The following is a 23,090-nucleotide window of genomic DNA, read 5'->3' on the forward strand; positions in this document are numbered from 1 at the left end:
ATGAAGCATAAATAATCGAGGCATGGGTTGAATGTCCCAACCCAGGACCTCCGAAAGGCACGCAGCAACTCCCCTCCAAACCGCGACAAGGACGTACACTGCCATATTGTGTGGAAGAAGTTGCCCTCAGTCGTCCCATATCGCAAGCATCTAGGGGACGCAATCAGCCCCGCCCGCCACAGCTTATATCTAGTGAAGTGCATCCGATGCAGGTACTTGAATTGGATCAGCCACAGGCGGGCAGCTGTCACTGCGCCACGTAGGGATTCAAGCGCCTCCACCCAATCATCCTCATCAAGGGGCCCCAAGTCTAGCTGCCATGCCTCCCGTGTTTTGTGCAGTGTGGTGGGGGTATTATTTATGAGCGTACGGTAAATCTTAGTTATTTTGTGATCCCCTAGGTCACCCATAAAGACTTTGGCCTCGATGGGGTTAAATTCAGATATAGTATCTTGTGCGCCAAATATGGGGAGAGGGCATGTCTCAGTTGTAGGTACTTGTAAAATTGTGTGTGGGGCATATTCTGTCTGTAGTTCTTGAAAAGAATTCAGGCTACCTCCACGCATAACAGCCCCTGTGTCAATGCCAATGGCCTCCCAACCCCGAAATCCGGATAACTGCATCACTTGGGATAGCTGACTATTGCGCCATAGGGGGGTTTCCCTTGTCAGTTTACCCCACCAGCCCATCACACGCAGCACTCGTTTCCAAACCGCAAAGACCGCCCTGGTCGTCGGCGGCAACGCCTTAAGTTGCGGTGTGGAATTTAAGATCTGGTGTAGCGACATGACCCCCATTCGCCAACACTCCACTGCATACGCTGGGTCCCTACGATTTCCATACCACCAGTCGTTAAGGACCAATTTGTGTGAGGCTGAATGATAGACCTGAACTTCTGGAGTAGCAATGCCTCCACAATAAGTAGATATCTTGTTGATGTTTTGAAACAGCTCACAGAAATCTTTTTCCATCACATGACCCGCTGTCCAGAACTCCCAACCACTAGCACAAGGGACTAGCACCGGCGAGCCCCTGTGCCAACCTCACTAACCATGGGGACCCCATACACATGAATGATTGAAAGAGTAGTAAAATGCACCTGATACAGAGATCTGTGTTTTATCCTGCACAGCAATTCTTCAAGTATTGAGTATGGCTAACTGAGACTTTTACCCTTCTGAGGTCTATCAAAGCAGTGGGTAATTAATACAACCTTTTGTTGAAGCACCAAGATCAATGTATGGTCTGTGCTATATAAGTAGTTGCAAATATTAATATTAAATCCTGGTCATATTTTGGGCGCTTGCCATCTTGGCTCTTTTGCCTCAATGGTATAGTATCAAGAAAAATCGCAGTATGTAAGTTATCATATTCCAGGGTTTAGCAGTGTTTGTGAAATAGAACATTAGATGATTTGACTGCATGGTTAATTGGCACATTCAATGATTATGCTGGTATGTACATTTACAGTAAATTTACAACCAAGATAGTAGCTGGGGATAAAATAGGCAATATTCAAATACACGTATGCACATCAGTCATAAGACACGTGCATCTACTTTAAATAAAGATTTTAATGGTATGAAAGTAACTACACAGAAACTGAGACCAAAGAATACTTTTAATTGTTCAAAATCAAATTCAGTGTCAGATATATTTGAATCTTTATTAAATATCACAAAGAGATGAAAAGATTTTATTTTACACCAACAAAACTTTTTTGAATATTCAAAGGAGTGAATGGCAGAACATACAAGAACTTTACAAAGATAGAACATTGACAATAAAACCGGTGGGCGAGGGTCATTCGATGTTTGTATGGATGCACTATGGTACAGTGCACAAATTAGAAAAATTCTCCAAGTGGTTCATATGTGGGATTACAAAGTGAATGTGACACAATCTTTGAATTACAACAGTTTACTAAACATTTATCGTGTGAAGTTGAAGAACCAGTATAAGTTATGAAAATTACTATAGAACATTAACCAACTTGCCAAATGCTCCAGTGTTATATATATATTTCCAAAATCATACAAATCTCTGGAATGCTATCTGGGACAAATTCAGCATTTGTCCCAAATGTGAAATATGCAGTTGTCCACAGCTACTGCTATTATTTCTACTGATTGTAATAAAAGATATGACAGATTTATTTTTATTAAAGTTAAAGTCCTTAGGAGAGGAATATTAAAAATACTGTTCTCTTTACATACAATGATAGACGTTTTGTTGGCCCATACCACAGGATGAAGGAATGTGAGCAGTGAAAACAAAATGTCCGCAACATGCCTTGGACATAGCTAATCACCTATTTCTGTTAAGGCGATTCCGTTCGAAGCTACACCAAAATTATTTCAAATAGGATTCCAATATTATCTACAAATCATGCATAGTGACGTGGCTGCCACTCTTGCAAACATATTCATGAATTCATTTGAAAGTGAGCACATTTTATAAAATGAAAATTAACAAATATGGTGGTGTTTCAGAGATGATGTGTTTGAGATTTGGAGCAAATTCGTTAATCTTTGCAAGCTTTTTGGTAATAGCTAAAATCAGCACACTTTACAGTGAGTTGCACCTTGGAAATTTGGAAACCATCAGTAATTTTTTGGATGTCAAAGTAACAAAAAGTATTAGACATTTAGAAATAGTTCCATTTGTTAACCCTGTGGATTATAATTATCTTTTTTAGCATCCGGTTTTCATCTGAAATCATTAGTGACCTATTTAGCTTTCAGTCAATATTGAGAGTTAAAAGAAAAGTATATATATGATATGTAAAGAAGGATATTCTGTATAATTATTATGAAAGTTGAAATTAAAATGAAATCTGTTGAACTTAATAAAGAAGAACCAATTAATTTAATAGTACAAAATACAATCAGATTTTTTAATTTTAATTGTATGAAACTATTGTCAAATCATTCAAAATGATTGAAAGTCATTAGAAATCTTTAACACACACTTTTTTTGATAAGAAAATGAAATCCACAAGCTTGGTAATTTAAAGGAGAATGACATTCACAAGATTGTGTTTAGTTCGCTCACGGAGGTAAAATTTCTTGTTTATCTTGCAACAGTCGCAACCTGGTCATAAAAGGAAATACATTATTAGATTTAAGAAGAAGTGAACAAATAATGTAATAATTTTGCTATATGCACTACGGAGAATGTGATATATTCATTATAATGCCCTTAATAAAAACTCGGTATAAGTCAGACTTCAAGAAAAGTATGGATCCAGATAATTTGAATATACTGCATCAAATATATATACATGTGCCAGTATAACAAGATATTTTATAAAAATGGGACACAAGTCAACTTTGCTTTCAAGTTTGTGAAGTAACGTGGAGGTGCAATACACAGTGAATTATTATTGAGGGAAACATGGTGCACACACCTTTTATACATTACATTGGAAGGGGCTCAACATATTTCAAGACTTTTAATTGTTTCCTCTATCAAGTAACTATGGAGAGTGACCGTCAACTAAGTATTACAGAATGAAAATGGGATCTGGAATGACTCTTATACCCAAATTATAGTCTATGTTGATCAACAGGAAATTACTTAATATCAAAGTTAAATTGTTCTCTACGAGATGTAGGGGAATACAAACAAGCAATGGCTGGAAAGCTTGATTTAAACTCAGCCCCTGGTAATAACTCTGGGCCGCATTCCAACCCATCATCTTTTTGCCCACCATGCACCCTGAGATCAGATCCAACCATATGCAGATCAGCCAGTCCAGAACAGAGGCCTCTGTGACCACTTCTTTCCAAGTTGGTGAAGTATTCTCGAACCACAGGGGCATGGCTATGAATGGTGCATCGCGTGCAGTGGCACGGGGGCACAGGAGCCGGAGGGGCCCACTGAACCCAGATTATTACTTTATTATTATAGTTTGCCCCATAAATGGTGACTGAAAGATTTATCTGTTGTGCGGCTGCCACCACTTGTTTTGTTTTAATACCGTAGACTGTGGCCAAATTGCCCTGTCTCCTATAAGCTTTGGTCTCACAACTGCTCTCTGCCCAGTAATCACTGAACAAAATCATTGGGTGAACAATTCAATCATTGTCTTGTCCCCACTCTCCCCTTCCTCCGTCAGACCCCAAAAACCTGCCTCAGCATTTCGTTTTTCCCTAACAGGCACAACAGATATATTGGCTGCTTGCTTCATAGGTTTGGGTATTTTCTTGCTGGCTTGGGCCTTTTTTCTGTGTAGTAAATGGACTTCTAAGCAGACGGTAGTAGTACAAAAGTGGTTATATAGGAGACTCCTTTGTCTTTTTACCCAAGACTGTCTAAGTTTACTAAAATTACATGTATAATATACTTGCTTATAGGGAGTTTCAGCCAGCCCTCTTCGTCCATTGGTCTGCTGTTGTGTCATTTATATATTTATTTGGCACACTACAGCCTGGGGAGAGTGTTAGCACACTTCAGCAATTCAGCAATTGGCTAAACTTCACTGGGGCAGCACTCAGCCCTTCCACGAGAAGCACATCTGCCCATAAAGAAGATCCCTCCAGTGCCAGGGGCTACTAGGACGCTTTAGGAAACCAAAAACTAATTTTTACTTTAAGTCATTGTTGTTATTTTTTTTTTTTATGATGAGGGCCAGCAGCTCTCTCAATATTAACAATAGAGTTTTGCACAAACCATGTCTAAACAAAATAAGCATTGTCAAAATCAATTGGCTGTCAGCCAACATCAGAGCTACTGTGTTTGGCAGTGCTTGCTTTTATGGGTTCTATGACCAAGGTCTGCGCATGGCGCTCCTTGCTCAGACGCCTACATGGGCAAACCAGGGCCGTACATCTTGTTTGTTTACCTGCCCCCAGGCCCAAAACTGCCAGTTGCAAGTGTGAACGATAAATTGGAATCACTCAAGGCAGGGTTTAATTTGTAAATAAATACATCAATAAACAAATAAGTGCAGGGGCCCAAATTCTTTCTTAGGTGCCTGCCTCCTCTGCAGCCAAATGCCGGCTCTGCCGAACACAAAGGGGTATATTAGGATGGCGGATGGATGGCCACCGCCGGGCCGGTGGTGGCAAACGCCGGACCGGCGGCGGACATCTGCCCGCGATCGCAACGGCTGAAAACCGCCGGTCCCGTTAGCATGGTGGTGACAATCTCCACCTGCCACTTTTCCGGCGGTACCAGTCCGCACACATGCCTAGCGGGCGGAACTGGAACACTACAATGCTGCCGGTGCAGGGCCAGGCTGCGCCGGCATGATTATGATGCCGGCGGTAGCCAGCCTTTCCGCGGTGGTGGAACTGCCATGGAAAGGCATGCGGAGAAGGTCTCCGGGGGCCCATTGCGGGCCCCAAATGTGTTGGGGGGTGTGTGGGTGCACTGGGGGGGTACCCATGGTACCCCCTACATGTCCCTGTACCAGGTGGCAGGCAGTGCAGTGACATGCATGACGTGCTCCTTTTCACACCGCGGCGGTGCTGCTGGCAGCAGCAACTGCCGCAATGTTATTCACCAGAATCCGACCGCCGCCGTCAGATGTCGACTGCGGAGCATCCTAATTGGACCGGCAGTTATGCCGCGGTCCTTGCGGGCGGTCTTTTCCCGCTACCATGGCGGTAGGGGAGAATTTCTGACCGCCATCCTAATAGGCCCCTAAGGCTGCCTAATCTCGATTCCATCTCATGCCTCTTTCTTCCACCGCCCTACACTTCTGGTCTCGTTATCTGCTTTGTCACTGTTCTCATCTTTCTCTTCCTTTATTTCCTTCCTCTCTTTCTCCTGTTTTTGAATTTCTTTCTCCTGCTCTGGGTCAAAGTCTGATGATGAAAAACAAGCCTTGCCCCCCCCCCAACAAATCAGTTGCATTGCACACTACCTGCAACCACAGCACAAATTAAGTAGTGCCAGTAAGGAGTATAGAATATCTATGCTCCTTGTTGCAGAAACAGCTTGGGTGCCCCACCCTTCTGCTTAATTGGGTTCCCCAAGATGCAGTGTGTCTCCTTTAATTAACATCTTAGAAAACATAACAATGTAAGTGATTATTGTAAGTCATAAAGCCACTGCCCCTTTGTGCAGAGGTGGAATGCATATGACCCACCCCCTCCCCAGAACCATTGTCTGTGTCCTATTTGGCACCTCTAGAAATTCTTTTTAAGGGTGGCGGGCACACAGTGGACCCCAGTTACAAATGGCTGGGCTCATCCACCAAGCGCGCCCGTGAACAGCGCGTGTGCACGTGTTTGAGTAGATGAATATATCTGTAAATATATATTTGTATTTTTTATATATGCACACAGTCATAGAAAGTCATATTTAAACATTTTGAGCACACTTGTAGCCTTATATATTTCCTAAAACAGTTGAAAGGTACTTGTAAATTAATGTGTGTGCCAAAAGGCAGTGTCTATTTTTACTATTTTTATTTTCCTTTGTTGCAGCCTAGCTACGTTCACAGTCTATGGTGGTGGGATTGAAGGGGGTGCAAGGACATATGGAGCCCTATCTATATGCCCTGTTTAATCAATAAAAACATGTTTTTGCCTCCCAGGTGGTACCATGGGCTCCTCTCTGGCACAGAAGCAGAGGAACTTCTGGTGCAGAAGGGAGTGTCGTGGACCTTCCTGGTTCGAGAGAGCCTCAGCAAGCCAGGCGACTTTGTCATTTCGGTCCTGACGGATGAGATGAAGGACTCCAAGAAAAAAGTTACCCACATCAGGATCCTCTGTGAGGTAATAGGTCACAGTTGAAAGATTGAGGGTTGGCATGCTTTGGATTAAAAAGAACAATTTTAGAGGTATTTGATCCGGGATATAATCAGCTTTATTGTCTTTATTCCACCTTTCTGGTCGGTGGCATTCCACCCTAATACCATTAAAAACTATATTCCATGAAATCATTTTGGTGAATCCATCCAGTCCTGTTTGCAATCTGACCTTCTGGTTTTGGGAAATCCTCTGTGGGGGTAATCCTTGTAGGTTCGACGTCTCTTGGGGCGGGAAAGGGCGTTAGTCCATTACCAGCTGGTTGGAAGTGGACTAGAGGGTTGAGACCCAGGTTGTTCCTGTCTCGATTGTCCTTTCTCCAAGAGCCAGGCAGGTTACTGGAAAACTCAAGCATCTCTTGACACCCACGCTTGAGTGAGGTGATCCTGGGTGAGAACAGAACAGGTGATCAGAGACACAAAGATGTCATTTAGAGGTTCAGTTGTACTAATGTTTGCACAGCACTGCATGAAAACCTGTGCAAACATTAAAAAGATATTAAGTGCCATACACTCACCCAGCCAAGCATGCACAAAAATGTTGAGGAGCCTGAGGGAGCCAGCATTATTTTTCATGATATTTTTACTCTAAGTACACCCTCCAAAACTAATCATTTCTTGATGCAAACAGACATAGGATAAGCCATGTAAAATGCATAATGTTGCAGATATTACATGTTATAAACGGGAATATCATGTCATATATTGGCTGCCCAAACTTTGGGACGCGTTTATTTTAACACTAGGATTTCATGCAAAGACAGGTAGTGCTAGTTTTGGCTTTATGGGACTGCAATGGGTGTGTGCACTGTTCTCTCCCAGTTACTCCTCCAGGCATTTGTTATCAGAGGGTTAGAGCTCCGTGACGCTGCACTTACCCCAACTTTAGGCTTAAAATAGCTTTTGAGCATGAAAGTTGATCCATGCTGCAGTTTCCACCATATTGCATTGCAGTAGGCCCCCCCCCCCCCGCCGTAAATATGGTCCAGAACTCTTTAGATCTTACATCAGTCACATTCATCTATCTGCCCCACCAGATCCAGGCAGAAATCTTGCGACTTTCGGGCAGGATCCTGGAACCTGCTCCCTTGATGATCTTATCTTATTTCTTACCCTAGAATGGAAAATACACACTAGGAGGGAGAGAGAAGTTCTATTCTTTGGCCGACCTCATTGAACACTATAAGAAGACGCACATTGAGGAGTTGTCGGGATATTTGGTCTATATAAAGCAGGTAAGACTTCCCTCTGAAGGCCTTTGCTGTCAATGGTGCGAAGCCGCAACTGTAAGTTCATGGCACACGAAAGTACAGAATGTTTGTTCTGGACCTGACCTGCCTTGTCCCAGGTAAATACAGATGGTTTAGTCACCATCATTGCCACTCTTCCATCACCTCAGTCTGTTTTGGATATGCAGATGGCTGCAGACCTTCTGCTGACAGTTCTTTAACTGTGCTGGTATCTTACTGAGTCTCTGCACAGCCAGACGCTGCTCTGTCCCAAAGATATTCTGAGGGCTTCAGTCCCAGCAGATCTATCCCTTCCCATGTCTTGGGAATGCACTTTGTGCTCCATTCCAAGGGTGCTCAGCCCTTTCCATGTCTTGGGAATACACAGCTGGTGACAGTCCCAGCACAGTCAGTCCTTTCCATGTCTTGGGAATACACTTAGCTCTCTGCTCCCAGGGCGTTCAGCCCTTTCCATGTTTTGGGAATACACTTAGCGTTTCACTCCCAGGGTGGTTAGCCCTTCCCTGTCTTGAGAATTCACCTAGCGCTCCACTCCCAGAGCAGTCATCCCTTTCTGTATCTTGGGAATCTTCAGATGGACAAGGTCCAGGAGACAAACAAAGACAGTCAGACCCACACCACCCATCCCTCAACATCTTGCTCATTTATCAGTCTTTAATTGCATAATGGAGTCTGAGAAGAAGTTGCATGAGAGATACAAGGGCTGATAGAATTATTGTTTTTCTGCAGCAATTTTATGTTTTCCTTATCTGGTCGGGTAGGGGCTGATGCCAAGCATCTGTCTTTAATGCCTCCTCCAAAAATAATCTGTTTTACCTTGGCATTCTCCAGTGATGAGCTGCTTCCTAGTCAGACCTGGCTCGAAAGAGGCTGAGTGTGACTTCCATAGCTGGGCAGGCAATAAGGGAAGGGAGGAGGTTGGCTTGTTGACTCAGTCTTTGACTACCAGATTGAGAAAAACGAACAATAGAATCAAGTTTGGGTTAGCCAATAGTTTGGGTTTCCTCCAGTACTAACGTGTTTTTCACTGCTCTAGCTTCTCTAAAGGTTCCCCTCTCATACCTATGAAAAGGGACACACATTTGGGGAAAATGGATGTGGAGTCAAAATAAAAACAAAATATCGATTTCTAGCAGCTCTGGTTGAGCGGTGAAAGCTCTCAGAAAAAAAGCAAATGTTTGAGCATACTGATCCGAGAGAACCCCAGTCACTGCGGGGAGTGGGAAACTATACTGGGAACCCAAAATTGAGGGTGGCAGCAGAACCAGGGTGAAGTCATGAGTGGCTAAGTCAAAAAGGGTAGCATCACGAGGAACCGCTCTCATGACAGCCTGTGCATTATGTGTTTTTACAAAGTTTTTTGCCAACAAAACCACCAAGGGAAACTGGAATTTCTGTCTCGTCTAGCAGAGGTATTTTCCTCCAGTAAGCTTCATGGTATAGGAGTGGTAGGATAACTATGGAGGTTAAGTCCTTTGCACTTTGGTCACATCTTTGAATTTTAAAGCAATATCTCAGAGGTTTAAAGTTCCTGTTGCACAACATAGCATACAAGCACAGGTGCCAGATTTACATTTTATATAAGAGTTCGGTGATTTCATGATTTTGTGGCAGATATCCTTTTGTTACCTGCAGGTTACAAGTTACAGTCCTGGTAAATAGCTAGTTTAATTTTACAACCATTTCAATAGAGCATCAAGTAAGCTACAAGGCATACATTTGAAACTTTACATGTCTTAAATGACTGATTTGTTATTCTGTGGTGGGTTAAAGGGGGACCTCAATCATAAATGGTGGCATGCATGTGGCCTAATTCAAGGATAACTGGTCCACCAGCAATGTTGTCACCCTGAAAGACGCCACGGGCTGGATTTCAATTGGTCATTGAAATGCATGGCATATATCTACAACATGCCGCGAAATCACAACCAGCAGGTGAAGTGTACATGCCATGTGGACTCTGACAATGTACCCCCCCCCTTTGAGAAGTACTTTCACTGTGTCCACATAGACTGGGGCAACTTCTATTACCTGCTGATGTGGGATTTCTCAATGGGCTCTAACCTAATATGGCACTTCCCATGGCAATGGTAGCCAGTCTGGGGGGAAAATGGCACCGCTATGATGGATTTCTTCAAATAGGGCAGGACTTTCTTGACACCCTGGTGGATGGTTATTCCGCTGCACAGACCCAAAATCTGGTTTCTTACTAAATAGTGTTCTTTCTATGCTTGAATGTGGTTTCCTTTACTCTTTCCTACTGGAATAATGGTTCAATGGGCTTCAGAATAAATACTGTGTAGTGTTATTTTAGTGGTCCAGACCCTAGTTGGTGCATGGTTGTTCCCGACTGTACTCTACTATATATGTCTCCAGTATTCGGCACTGCCGGCTATCACTGTCTTTAATGCTTAGTACTCTTTGTTTGGTTCATGCTTGTCTCATGCTCCTCGTCTCTATTTCCAGCCGTACTTTGCGACCAGGTTCCAAGCTGCTGACATTGAAAACCGGATGAAGGTACTAGACAAGAAATCTGAGGTGGCGGACACAGCCAAAGCTGGGTTCTGGGAAGAGTTTGATGTAAGATGGAATGCCCGTTTACTCTCTGTTTACTCTTTCTCTCCCTGTCTCTCTTTGTCTTAATGTCTCTCTCACTTGCCGTTTTGCTCTACCTGTCTGTCTCTCTTCTTTCTATGTCTTTCTCTTCCTTCTCTGTTTATCCTGCCTTTTCCTCTCCCTCTGACCTTTTTCATTCCCATCTACCCTTTTACAATCTTCCCTGTTCTCTCTCTAACTCCACCAAACTCCTGCTGTTGCTTAAACTAAAAGTCTGGCATAGTTCTACAAGGTTTGCTTTCTCACCCAAGGGTGCCACAGCTGAACTTTGGTTCAATGCACCAATGCTGAATGTGAAAGACAGATTATGTAGCTGCACAGAACCCCACCCAATACACTTTTGAAGTGGCATCTTTCCTTTGGAGTTACTTACAATCCCTAAACCAGGACCTGGGACACTGTGGTACCGGAAACAACCCTATTTCACTCTTTATATTATCACACACACAAATGGCACTTAGAAGAATAGAAACTTTAAACTAAAAGCATTTATTCCAACAGGGCTAACCTGTTTCTCAGCACTCTAAAATCACCACACAGAAAATCATAAAAACAGCAAATAAGCACGTTGCGAACAACGCAAATGAACATTTCTAACATAGTTAAAATGCCATTTAAAAACGAAACACCCTAAATCACTGCTCTTACTGTCTTACTCTATCTCTCCTTCTCACTCTCTCTCTCTCGGTCGCTCATCTGTCATTCCTGTCTTTCCCCTCTTTTTATCTCCGTTCTCCATTCAACCTTCTCCTAATCTAGTGTTCCTTGATCTCATTTCTGTCTCTTTTCGTCTGGCCCTCTCATGCCAATCTGCACCTTCCACCCATCACCCCATTGCTTTTGGTCCTAAACTAGTTTTGTTAAGGTATCAATCCCATCAGTTGCACATACATCAGCAATTCTTAAAGATGTGATTTAAGGGTTAGCACCTGCGTCATTCACGCCATGACTGTCTGAAGCCCTGGTGTATGTTTGCTCTTCTATGGTTGCCCACGGTATGTGTCTCTTTTGATGTTTGTTTTTTTGATGGTATTTTTACTATTTCTTCCTCTTTCCCTTTGTCGCTCCCTATCCTTCACTATATCCACTTCTCGTCCTCTAGTCTGCCCTCTTATCGTCCTGCTTCCTTCTTCTCTTGCCCCATCACATTTCTTGCTCCTTGGTTAATTCACATTCTGCCTCATTTTGGTGGCTTCCAGGCCTTACAGAAGCTGGAGGCCAAGCAGCGGCGATATCGCTCTGAAGGACAGCGGCCGGAGAACAAGAGCAAGAACCGGTACAAGAACATCCTACCGTGTGAGTACGGACGGCAGGTGTGGTGGTCACCTATGAGACACGGAGGAGCTCTGAACCTATGTGTGTAGGAGATCTGAGTCTGTGCAAGACCTCTGAATGTACCTGCACCTATCAGAGAGCTGATCTGTAGTTATGGATCAGCGAAAAGTGCAATTTAACGCCTAATAGCTTTAGTCCCCTTTGTTTTGAGTCTCCAAGTTGTTCTGAGAAGTACACATTAGTTCTACAAAGTACACTTTTAAGCAATGCTGGTCGTTTTCTACAAATTCCAAACAGATTGGTCAATGAGGGATGAAACTACAAGGGGTGCAGGTGTGACAAAAGTTGATTTTTTGCCTTATAATTATAAGAATAAGTTTCACTCAAGATTGCAACAAAATCTGCACACAGTGGCAGAGACGAAGGGCTCGGTCCACCTGGGATCTATTTTTTAGCTTGATGTAAACCTGGGCAGTAATTTTTGAGCTATCTAGTAAATAAGTACATTAGAGAATTGACATCTTAACTTTAGTGCTATCTGTATGGTCCAGCTTCAGAACTGATTAGATAACTATATTTTTAAACACAAACTTTCCCTTGATTGGTCAAGTGCTTTTTGTGAATTTCAAAGTGCCAATGTTAGTGCAAGAACCGAATCACCTGACTGGCTGAGAATACATGTGATTTTTCGCTCTGGCCTCCAATTACTTTGTTCTCGAATGGATAAGCTAGATTTCAAAAACTATTTTTATAAAAGATAATATTCGGACTTAAAAGGGCAAGGGGGTTACCATTTTAGGGGCTTTGAGAACACACCTGGGAACGTTACAATTTGCCCTCATCAGGAAAACTGTTAGAGGCTTGAGAAACAATCAACTCTGAAATGCTGTTTCTCAAACAAAATTTCATTTTTTGAGCCTCTGTCAGCACACAAACGTATCCTGGAATCCAACTCATGGGGCGCACCAACAGGTAGGACTGGGAGCAGAGTAGCCCAGATTCGGACTTTGGTTTTTTTCTGACTGGATCCCTCACCATCAGGCAATTGATTAAGCTTGGTAGCAAGCGATAAACATTATTTTAAGAATGACAGACAAAGGGGTAGTCGTTTCAAAGCTTTCTATATAGAATTATTAGGCAGATTTACATCAAACATGCCTTGCGTAGGTTCTTCAGCGGGAGAGCATCCAAATCATAAGTTCAAAGAACTCAGTACAGTTCTAAGTGAAATCCGGCATAGATTAGCCTTCTAAAGCTGGGGGTAAGGGGTCTTCTGTACATAGAAATCTGCCCGTCCTTTCATAGGACTTTAGACAAAGACATCCATACGTTCTACATGAGTGCATGGTTCTCAGGATATGCACTAATAGGGAACCAGCAAGAAGAAACATTTTCCACAGAATACACTTGAAGTTTCTCTCATGGTAGTACCTCATTAGGTCTGCAGAGGTTGTCAAACTTTATTCTGGCAATCCAGTTGATACATTGTGTAGCACTAGCCCGGGACAGTTAGAATATCCTTGGTTCGGTCCAGAGGGAGAAAGGTCTCTGGGAACATTCTCTGTTATTAGGGAAAGCCTCGCGATTCTTTATTTAGAACGAGAAGAACAACGTTAACACGTGATAGTTTGTGACGTTGGTGCAAGATAAAGAATAGTTGTAAACACAACCTAGGTTAGCACACGCCCAATTTGTAATGGGTTTAATATACATAGAAATCATCTCTCACACCTCTAATCGAGAAACGGCAAATCTAAAAGATGAAGAAGCTAATCATGCAGAGTTGCCAAACTACATTCTATGAAAACATTAAGCATCCCGATATAAAATGTACATTTAATAATGTTATGGTTAATCAACCTCATAAAAATTTAAAGCCACTAAAAGTGTCAGGATGTTGTCACTACCAAACCATAACACAACCAGAGACAAACTCTAAGAAATAATATACATGGATTTGTAGCGCTTGTGATGAGACTGTGATTGGGAAGTATTGGCCGAGGGCCATGGCCTTCGGTTGTGCCCTGTTTCGTGTCCCGCACCATTGTGCCCGGGGACAGCCTTTGATGTGGCCAGCCAGTGTTGGGTACACCCTACGGCTGTCCTTCCTCAAGTCCAGGGCTGATGGGGCATGGCCCTTCAACAAACCTTTTTGTTCTCCTATTTAACATTAATTCCATGTATTAATTTCTAATAAAGTACACCTTTTGTGACCCCCCCCCCATAACGTCCTACTGCAGAACCTCTAGCACACAGCCTTCAGACACACTCAACTGCTTTTGTGCACACTGTGTGACCCTCTTCATTCAGCCCCTTTGCCCCAGTCCTTGCTGGAAAGACCAACTGCAAGTATACTTCTTCATCCAACTGAATTCTAATATTTTTCTAGATTTTCAGCATAGAATCCGCTTCAGATTCATATGTGCACATAATTGGAAAATAAGATGTGAAGTTCTTTAGGCACTGTGTTCAGAATACAAAAAAAATAAAAATACCATGAGCTAGAGAAAAAAATTATTTAAAAAACTAAAAAGCTGCATCCCTTAGGGAACTTGTCGACTTTTTACTCAAAATCATTGCGTGCTGCTTAATTGGGCCTACTTGAACCCTTTCAGTCCATTCCTTCCTCTCATTCCACATCCCCATCCATTATGAAATGGCGTGGGTTACCTGCATGGGCTTATAACACATTTTAGTGAGTTTTTTATTACTGGAAGCATACGCATGAACAGAAAGCAAACGAAGGCTAAAGGAATAAAGGCACATGCCATCTGACCCCACCCGCTCCCCGTGCCATTCTCTCCCAGTATACGTTTCTCAGGAAGTGTATGACCACCAGGCGATCTAATGGGGCCCTATGCAGCTATCTTTCAACGTGCCCATCTTTGCATCAATAGCTTCAGCCCAATCCATCCCAGGTGTAATGGTGATACCTCTGTACTCGCCCAAGACACCCATATTTTAAGTTATTTCCTGGGGCCTCCACTAGCTTCATAAACGGTCTTATCCATACTCATACAAAATTCCATTCCCCTTTCCCTCTGATCAACCGAGCAGAGGAAATGGAGAATTTTACTTTGTTTTTCTGATGACGGGCAATATCCTGTTTAGCTACTGTGAGTGCCAATCAAATTAGTGTTAATATGTGACTGTTCACACCAGTGGTCGTGTTTAGGTGTAGAAGGGTTAGCCTGGGGTCATATGGTATGGACCACCACAGCACTCCCTGCAAACAAGAAATCACCTGTCTCCAGATGCTCCAAGTGGCATGAAGCAGGTTGCCGTCGGGTGCCAGGCATCGGAGACAGTCAGGTGAGGCTATCCGCCCATATTCCATAATCGGTGTCTAGTAAAGTGAACCCTATGAAGGCAGTTTATTTGCACTAGTCTGAACCTGGTAGAGATTGTCGATTTTTGTGGGCGGCTCTGGGGCCAGTTCACTTTTCATCAGTGAGCAGGCCTAGGTCAGGTGGCCAGGCAGTGCGGGGAACCCCAAAGGAATCATGTATATGGTGTATTACCCTACAGGTGATCTACGATACCCCGTGGTCCCCCAAAACCACCATTTGCAGCTCTGACTCCAGAGGGATAAATTCCGGTAATTCCTGCTGATCCATGATGTAGGGGGTCAAAGCATGTTGAAGTTGTAAGAAGAGTAAGAATTGGCTGCATTAGAGTTTAAATTCTAGTTGTAGTGTTTGGTAGGGTTTAAGGGTAACTTCCTCCATTACATCCCCTAGTATAGAGATTCTAATGAGGTCCCATTCACAGAAGTCCTCAAGGCCGGCCACCTGGGGTCATCATACTGGAGACCAGGAGGGTGTCGAGAGCAGCGAGCTGCATTCGAAGATTTATGTTGGGTTGTGCGATCTGTTGTAAATGCAGGAAGAATGCAGTCAAAAGCGGAGGGAGAACGTTCTGGTGTTGTAACATTATGCTTTTGTTTCACTGTTCGCTCTTGATTTCAAATGTGCAATCAAAAGAAGTTGGAAAACAAAAAAAAAAGACGAGCCACCTGGGCCAGAACCATGCCCAACCATAGGGGAGTCTGCTCATTCAGCTTATTGTGCCTCCCTATATGACGCGTGGTAGACCTCCACAGTTTGAGGACAACTCTAGTCACCTGCGGGAGGAATGGTGTTGTAGATTGCCACATAATAGTTCGAAATCTTGGGGTACCCTGAGTGCCCATTTTTGTACTGCATACGCAGGGCCGTCCCAGGTATCTTGTAGCCATTCATTTATTATGATTAGATGTGGTGCCTAATCCGCGGTGAACCTCGTTAACCCTATCAAAGAGGGAACTTGGTATATCATGCGGGTAGTTCTGCAGTTGATATAAGACTCTAGTAAGGGGCACCATTTTAAAAATAGCTGGTTGGCCTAAGAGTGACATTGGGAGGACCGACCATGTTTTGATATCTGTAATCAAATCATCATGGTTGCATGTTGTCCTTCTAGGTCTTGAGCAGTAGGTGTGATGAAGACTCCCAAGTAGAGAAACCCTGTGTGGTCACCTGAATGTCTGCAGCCGAGCCTAGGTCCTAGGGGTAGGAGTTGACAGGGAAGATCGTAGATGTGGCTGTGTTAATGAAGAGTCCTGATGGTTCACAAAAAATCCAGAGAATTTGGAGAGTACAAGGTCCAGATGCCTCAGGGTCTGTCAGAAATATCAGTAGGTCGCCTGCATAAAGGGCGACGCATGCACCTTATTTTAGTAGATAACTGAAAACCCAAGACTCTGCGTGGGGAGGAACATGGAAGGCTGTGGTCCACCCGACTCTTCCTACGTTACTACCAGAGTATCAAAACACACATAAACCAGCAGTGGGATAAAAGGTGTGCCGAAGGACTGGGACAAGGAAGATGAAGAAAAGGGAATTGGAATACTGTATGCAATCGAGGCATTTATACCATCTTCTACTTTCACTACACTATACTCAAGGCCAACTGAGGCAAAGTACCAAGGAGGATGCTGATATGAGGATGTCTATCATATATGCATAAAAACACCAAGGACACTCTTTATCCAGCTTTATAGCTGCGCCAATGAGACCTGCTTTGAGGAGAGCTCCTAGACATATTGTGAGGGACTCCAGGAAAGGTCTCTGTTAATAGTGTGTGTCCTGTGTTCTTTCTGATGCCTCTGTCCACCCTAGGTCCTACTTCCAGTTGCCTCGGCTCTTGGATGACACTTTCCTTCTCACTTTGTACCCTTCTTTTATTTTTCTTCTTTCTCAGTTGATGAAACCAGAGTTATCCTTAAATCCGGAAACCCCCGTGTTCCAGGATCCGATTACATCAATGCCAACTATGTCAAGGTAAGAGAAGATCATAGTTGACGTTGAGACACTGCAACTGTTGGATTAGAAAGAATTGATCCCACCAGGTGCACCATCGACTCCAAGAGGCATTGGTTGACGTCCTGTTTCAGCACCTTCAGCTTTCCTCCACCAGTCCGTCCATCTGTCTCAGTCTCAGGAGGAGATGTGGCCAACAGATCTGAATTCTAAATGCATTTTTCCCACTTGACCAGTTGTGTGTGATCCTGGGCTTTGTCATCTGGTACCTCGTTTCGTTATCCGTCTCAAATATTTGAGGCACTTAGAAAAAGGCGAAACTCTAGTATTGAGTTCCATATCAAAAGTGGACATTAATCCACGTCTGTCTGTCTTTCTGTGTCTGCAGAACCGGTTGGTGAGTCCAGACGAGTATGCCAAGACCGTCATCGCTTGCCAAGGGTGCCTAGCAGACACAGTCAATGACTTCTGGCAGATGGTGTGGCAAGAGAACTCCCGGCTTATCGTAATGACTACTCAAGAAGTGGAGAAAGGCAGGGTGAGTCCCAATCTTAAGTCTCCCTTTCACTCCACTGGACATGCTTTGATATGTATGTATATGTGTATGTATGTATGTGTATGTATCTATATATATATGTATCTATATATATATATATATATATATGTATTTTTTTTTTCTTACAAAGGACGCCGCACTCTGGAAACAATTCTTTTCAAAGTTTTATTTTACATGAAGCACAGTCTGTCTATCCGACACGTTTCGGCCATGACGGCCTTTCTCACGGTAGGTGACATTACTATCAGCTGACGTTATATGTCATTTCCTGTAAGGTCATTGCTCCCATTGAATTCTGGAAGTTGTAGTTCAAAAAAGATTACCAATCACCTAATGACAGTAAAACTTAATGTGAATATTTGTTATACTTTTCTAGTATATCGTAACAAACGTGGTTATAATGCTGTTAGATGCAAATTAATAGTTTTAGAAAAAACGTATTATACAGAAAAAATACAGAAAAAATACCGGTCTTCATTTCTGTAAAGCCACATGTCAAATAGTAGTATATGCAACTATGCCAGTTTGAATTATTGACAGGATAATCGTATAGTACGAAGGCATACAGACTGATGAAGTATTTAAGTTGAAGTGGCCAGATGTTAATTTGCATAATCAAGATATGTATCTACAATCTGTATATCGCAGGATGCTTTGAAAATAACAGTGCATGTCTAGTACAAAACTTCAAACATTGATTATTGCAGTCTCATGTTTGTCTCTATAGGTGAACATAAAGTTCCTCATCAATGTTCATTCCTTTCGGATTTTTTGTCCGCAATCTGATGATATACTTAGATTCTAACTGTCGGAGCGTTTTCTTACGATCTCCCAAGCGTTCACTTTCTTCTACTGTATCTATGGCAAAGAAATTCATATTTTGCCACTCTCCATTCTGACATGTGAGAAGATGTTTAGCGGTTGCATATGATAGGTCTCGATTTTTTCCAGCTCTAATGTGTTCGAGAATCCTCTTTTTCAACATGCAGATCGTGCTCCCTATGTATCTCATCCCGTAATTGCATTCAATACAATACACTACAAACTTGGTGGTACAGGTTATTTTCTTTGTGATGTCAATTATTCTACCATTCGGATCTCTGATGTTCTTCTTATTTGTACCAATTTTGCATGCCTTGCAGTTATTGCATTTCCTGAATCCGATTTGTTGTTGTGTCAGCCAATTCATTGTGATGTTTTTTGATTGAAAATGGCTCTTTACTACAGTATCCTTGATTGAAGGTGCTTTGCGGAAGGTGATGAGGTCTAGGTCCGATAATTTGATTCAGATCTTGATCTTGTTGGAGTAGTGGCCAATATTTTTGCACACTCTGTCTGATTATGTGTGCTTCTTTGCTGTAGGTCAAGATTAATCGCGGACATGATTGTGTCTCCTTGGAATCTTCTTGTGGTTTCTTAATCAAAATTTGAGTCTGTGTTAATTTATCAATCTTGTTCTTGCTTTTGTTTAGGTCACGTTGTTTGTATCCTCTGTTGCTAAGTCTTTGTGCACTTTTTTCAATTTCCTTGGATGCGTCCTCATTTTTTGAACAGTTTCTTTTCATTCTCATGAATTCCCCAAAAGGGATGCTTCTGATGAGTGCATGTGGATGGAAGCTGTCAGCATGAAGAATGCTGTTAGTTGCTGTTTTCTTACGATATAGGGTGGTATGCAGTTGGCCTTCATCTATGTAGACTGTGATGTCCAAAAAATCAATTGTGTGTCGACTGATGTTGCATGTAAATGATAGACCAATGTCGTTATTGTTCAAGATAGCAAAGTATTCCATGAATTCCTCTTTGCTCCCATTCCAAATTAAAAAGAGGTCGTCAATATACCTCGACCAGAGGACGATCTTTTCCAAGGCGTTTTGATTGTGGGTACCCCAGGCTATTTCTTTCTCCCACCATCCCATAGTGAGATTAGCGTAGTTGGGTGAAAAAGAGACACCCATGGCACAGCCGCAGAGTTGATGGTATATTTGATGATTGAAAAGAAAGATGTTATTGTTGAGACATATCTGTATCATAGTAAGTAACATTGCGGAATGTTCAAGTTCACCTATGTGTCTTTGTTTGAGAAAGTATGCGCACGCATTGAGTCCTACCTTATGTTGGATAGAGGTGTACAGAGAGACAACATCAATTGTGACCATTAGATATGCTGGGTCCCAAGTAGTGTCAGACAAAATGCGGAGAAAGTCTCCCGTGTCTTGAATGTAAGAGTTCAGATCGCGGACCATGGGGGCCAGATAGTGGTCTACATATGATGAGATGTTCTCATATAAGGAATTGCAGGATGAAACGATAGGTCTGCCCGGAGGATTAATGAGGGTTTTATGAATTTTGGGCAGAAAGTAGATAGTGGGGATCGTAGGATTCTCTACAAAAAGAAATTTTCGTTCATCTGCATTAATGAGGCCTCGTGATTGCCAATTGTCCAGATTTCTACGGACTTCATCAATCATTTTGTAGATTGGATTAGATTGTAGTTGAATATATTTATCCGAATCATTGAGTTGTCTGTATGCCTCAGCCTTGTAGTCACATACGTTTTGGATCACTATGTTGCCACCTTTATCCGCGGGCTTAATGATAATGTGGGGATTGTTGGAGAGTGATTGCAATGCTAGGATTTCAGATTGAGATGTGTTTTCTCTTACTTTGGTGTTTCTTACTTTGGCCATAGTGTCTATTTCATGCATAACAGCCTCTGAAAAGGAATCAATTTTGTTGCCAGGGTATAACTGTGGACAGTACTTGGATTTATTCTTAAGACCACTGGGAGTGTATTGTTTGGTATTTATATCAAGTTGTTGTAACATTTCCATTTCAGTGCATTCATGATCATCCACATTGTTGGCGAGGTCAAACAGAGTTTGGAGGTTAGGTATTTCCTCAATTGTTAAGGCAGATTGTTGTATTGTGTCTGATACATTTGAGTCTTCAATAATGTGAGTGGGGTCAATGTTGATGATGGGTTTGTTGGCATGTGTTTTGACAAGTTTCAGTTTCCGCACATATTTGTATAGGTCAATCTTTGTGTCGGTGTAGTTGAAATGTTTTTGAGGACAAAAGGTGAGGCCTTTGTTTAATATTTGATATTCAGTTTTGCTTGGAATGTAATCTGACAGATTGATCACAAGGTTTTCTTGTTCTAATTCTTTTTTGTTGTTTTGTTTCTCAGCCAATATTGTCTTTTTTGACCTGGATCTTCTCGTTTTTCTATGGCTGTTGAAGATTTTGTATCTCCTCTTCCAGACCCTCTGCCTCGTCCTCTGCCCCTGTTTCTTCCTCTGCCTGGTCCACGGTTCCTGGATAGATTCTGATCCAAATTGACCAGGCGCATTTCCTCTAAAAAAGTAGTTGTACCTGTCGTGGTGGTATTGGCCAATAGTTCATTGTCACTTTCAGTAATGTCAGATTCACTGCTTGGCTCATCTCTTGTAACCAGAGGTTTGGAGGCATAGTTTTTCTTAAGTGCATCAAATCTTTTGGCAAATGTTAGTATTTGTCCAGTTTTGTAATCTGCCTCGTCGCGTAGAAATTTCCTATGTTTCCGCTGTTGGATTTCATCCTCATATTTTTCGAGGCGATCTTCCATTTCATTGCGTAACTTGACTGTTTCATCTTTGTTTAGTAGTGAGATTTCTGTTTCTAATTTAGTTATTAATACATGTATTTCCTCTAAATCTTTTTCGGCGTATTTGATTAGAATCCTCATCATATTTTGGCTGCAGGCCATATTATTAGCTCCCCATTCCTCTAGCATGTCTGTCCTCGTGTCGGGATGAGTTGGCATCGTAAATATTCTTAAGCCTCGAGGTACTCTGTCTTCTTCCAAGTATTTTTGCAAGGCTAATGCTTCCCAACTTTTACTAATCTCGCGTTTATATTGTTTTTCCACTTGAATGAACAGCTGTTTCGCTGTAGGGTTTAAATCAATTGGGTTTGTTTGTTCCGAGTTAGAAGGCGGTGTTGATTTCCCGCTGGGTAGAAACAATGTTGCTGCGGTCAGCGCGCGTTTCACTTTGTGAGCTTCCATTATGTTTGAAGAAAGTCACGAATGTTAGTATATATGCAAAAAGTATTTATAGTCGTTTGGTTATGAGTTTTATAAGGGCTGAATTTGTGAAATAAATGAAGAAGGTTCCAACTTAGGAAAAGGTTACGGTAATCAGCACAACAGTGTGTGACAGTGCCGTTGACGAAATACTCGTTATTCCTTTCAAGTCGCTTCGATGAGACTAAAGTACTGTAGATTTTGAAAGAGCGGAATTCTTGAAACACTTACCCGGCAGGGGAGACTCCTGTGTGGGCGGCGCTCTCTGCCCCGTCCTCCAGCGCTCGACCCAGCACGGATAGCAGTGTTTCTCGCTCAGCGGATCAGTTCGTATCCTGATGTAAATCTTGTAGGTATATCTATGTATATATATATGTGTGTGTATATATATGTATATTCAGTGAAAAAACCATGGGTTTCACACACGTTATAGTTAGGAATTAGCATTTAAAAAACCTTGCAAATTCAGTGAAAAAACCATAGGTTTCACACACGTTATAGTTAGCTGGACATTTCACTCGTAAAAAACCAATGAAATTTCCCCGTTATAGTTAGTTAAGCTAACTATAACTCGCGCGCCCGCAATGCACTGCTGATGACGTCACATATTACATCACTCATGACATGGTCAGTGACATCACTCATGAAATCACTGATGACATCTCAAATGACATCACTGATGACATCACTGATGACATCATCCAGTGAATGTGTGTTTTTCTGAAAATTAAATATGTTTTATATATCTCAAGGTCGATGGAAGAATAAATGAGTATATAAGTGTCTAAATGGATGATTTGTTTTTGAAAAATTGATTGTATTACTGACTGATTAAGTGTATCTTATTGAATACATGGCTAAGTGAGTAATGTTTAAATGTGTAAATACCTGTATCAGTCTCTCACTTTGTGTATAAGTGGCTGCATGGGTTGGTGAGCAGCAACATGAGTGTCTATATAGGTTATTAGTTGGTTTTTTGAGTATCAGTATGAGTGTCTGAGTGTCTGTATGGTTCAGTGGGGGGTATTACGTAGTGCATAAGTGCATGAATGAGTGACTCACTGTTTGTATGTGTTGAAGACAGCATATGTGCAGGACTGTATGGGTGGAAGAGTGTGTGTATGGGTGTGTTAGTGAGTGAATGGCTGTCTCAATAGTGTCTCTATGAGTAACTACATATGTTTTAAACTAGTATATGTGACTATTGGTGTATATAAGTGAGTGTATGTGAGAGTGAGAGATTGAAAGAGTTCCTGTATGAATAAGTATG

The 23,090-nt window shown here is 42.2% G+C and overlaps 1 protein-coding gene across 4 annotated transcripts in view; it reads left to right on the plus strand.

Annotated features, from left to right (window-relative positions):
* LOC146812759 (tyrosine-protein phosphatase non-receptor type 6-like) overlaps window positions 1-23,090 on the plus strand; it is a 370,963-nt gene that overhangs the window by 164,202 nt on the left and 183,671 nt on the right. For 2 of the 4 annotated variants that reach the window (XM_085619857.1, XM_085619860.1), the window contains exons 5-10: window positions 6,548-6,728; window positions 7,879-7,995; window positions 10,477-10,590; window positions 11,826-11,922; window positions 17,143-17,222; window positions 17,590-17,739. In XM_085619857.1, coding sequence (XP_085475983.1) covers window positions 6,548-6,728; window positions 7,879-7,995; window positions 10,477-10,590; window positions 11,826-11,922; window positions 17,143-17,222; window positions 17,590-17,739 — 739 coding nt within the window. The remainder of the gene's footprint in view (window positions 1-6,547; window positions 6,729-7,878; window positions 7,996-10,476; window positions 10,591-11,825; window positions 11,923-17,142; window positions 17,223-17,589; window positions 17,740-23,090) is intronic. The other 2 variants (XM_085619859.1, XM_085619858.1) reach the window with 1 other exon arrangement.

This window comes from Triturus cristatus, chromosome 7 (assembly GCF_964204655.1).
Source record: "Triturus cristatus chromosome 7, aTriCri1.1, whole genome shotgun sequence".
In the NCBI taxonomy this organism is placed as follows: Eukaryota; Metazoa; Chordata; class Amphibia; order Caudata; family Salamandridae; genus Triturus; species Triturus cristatus.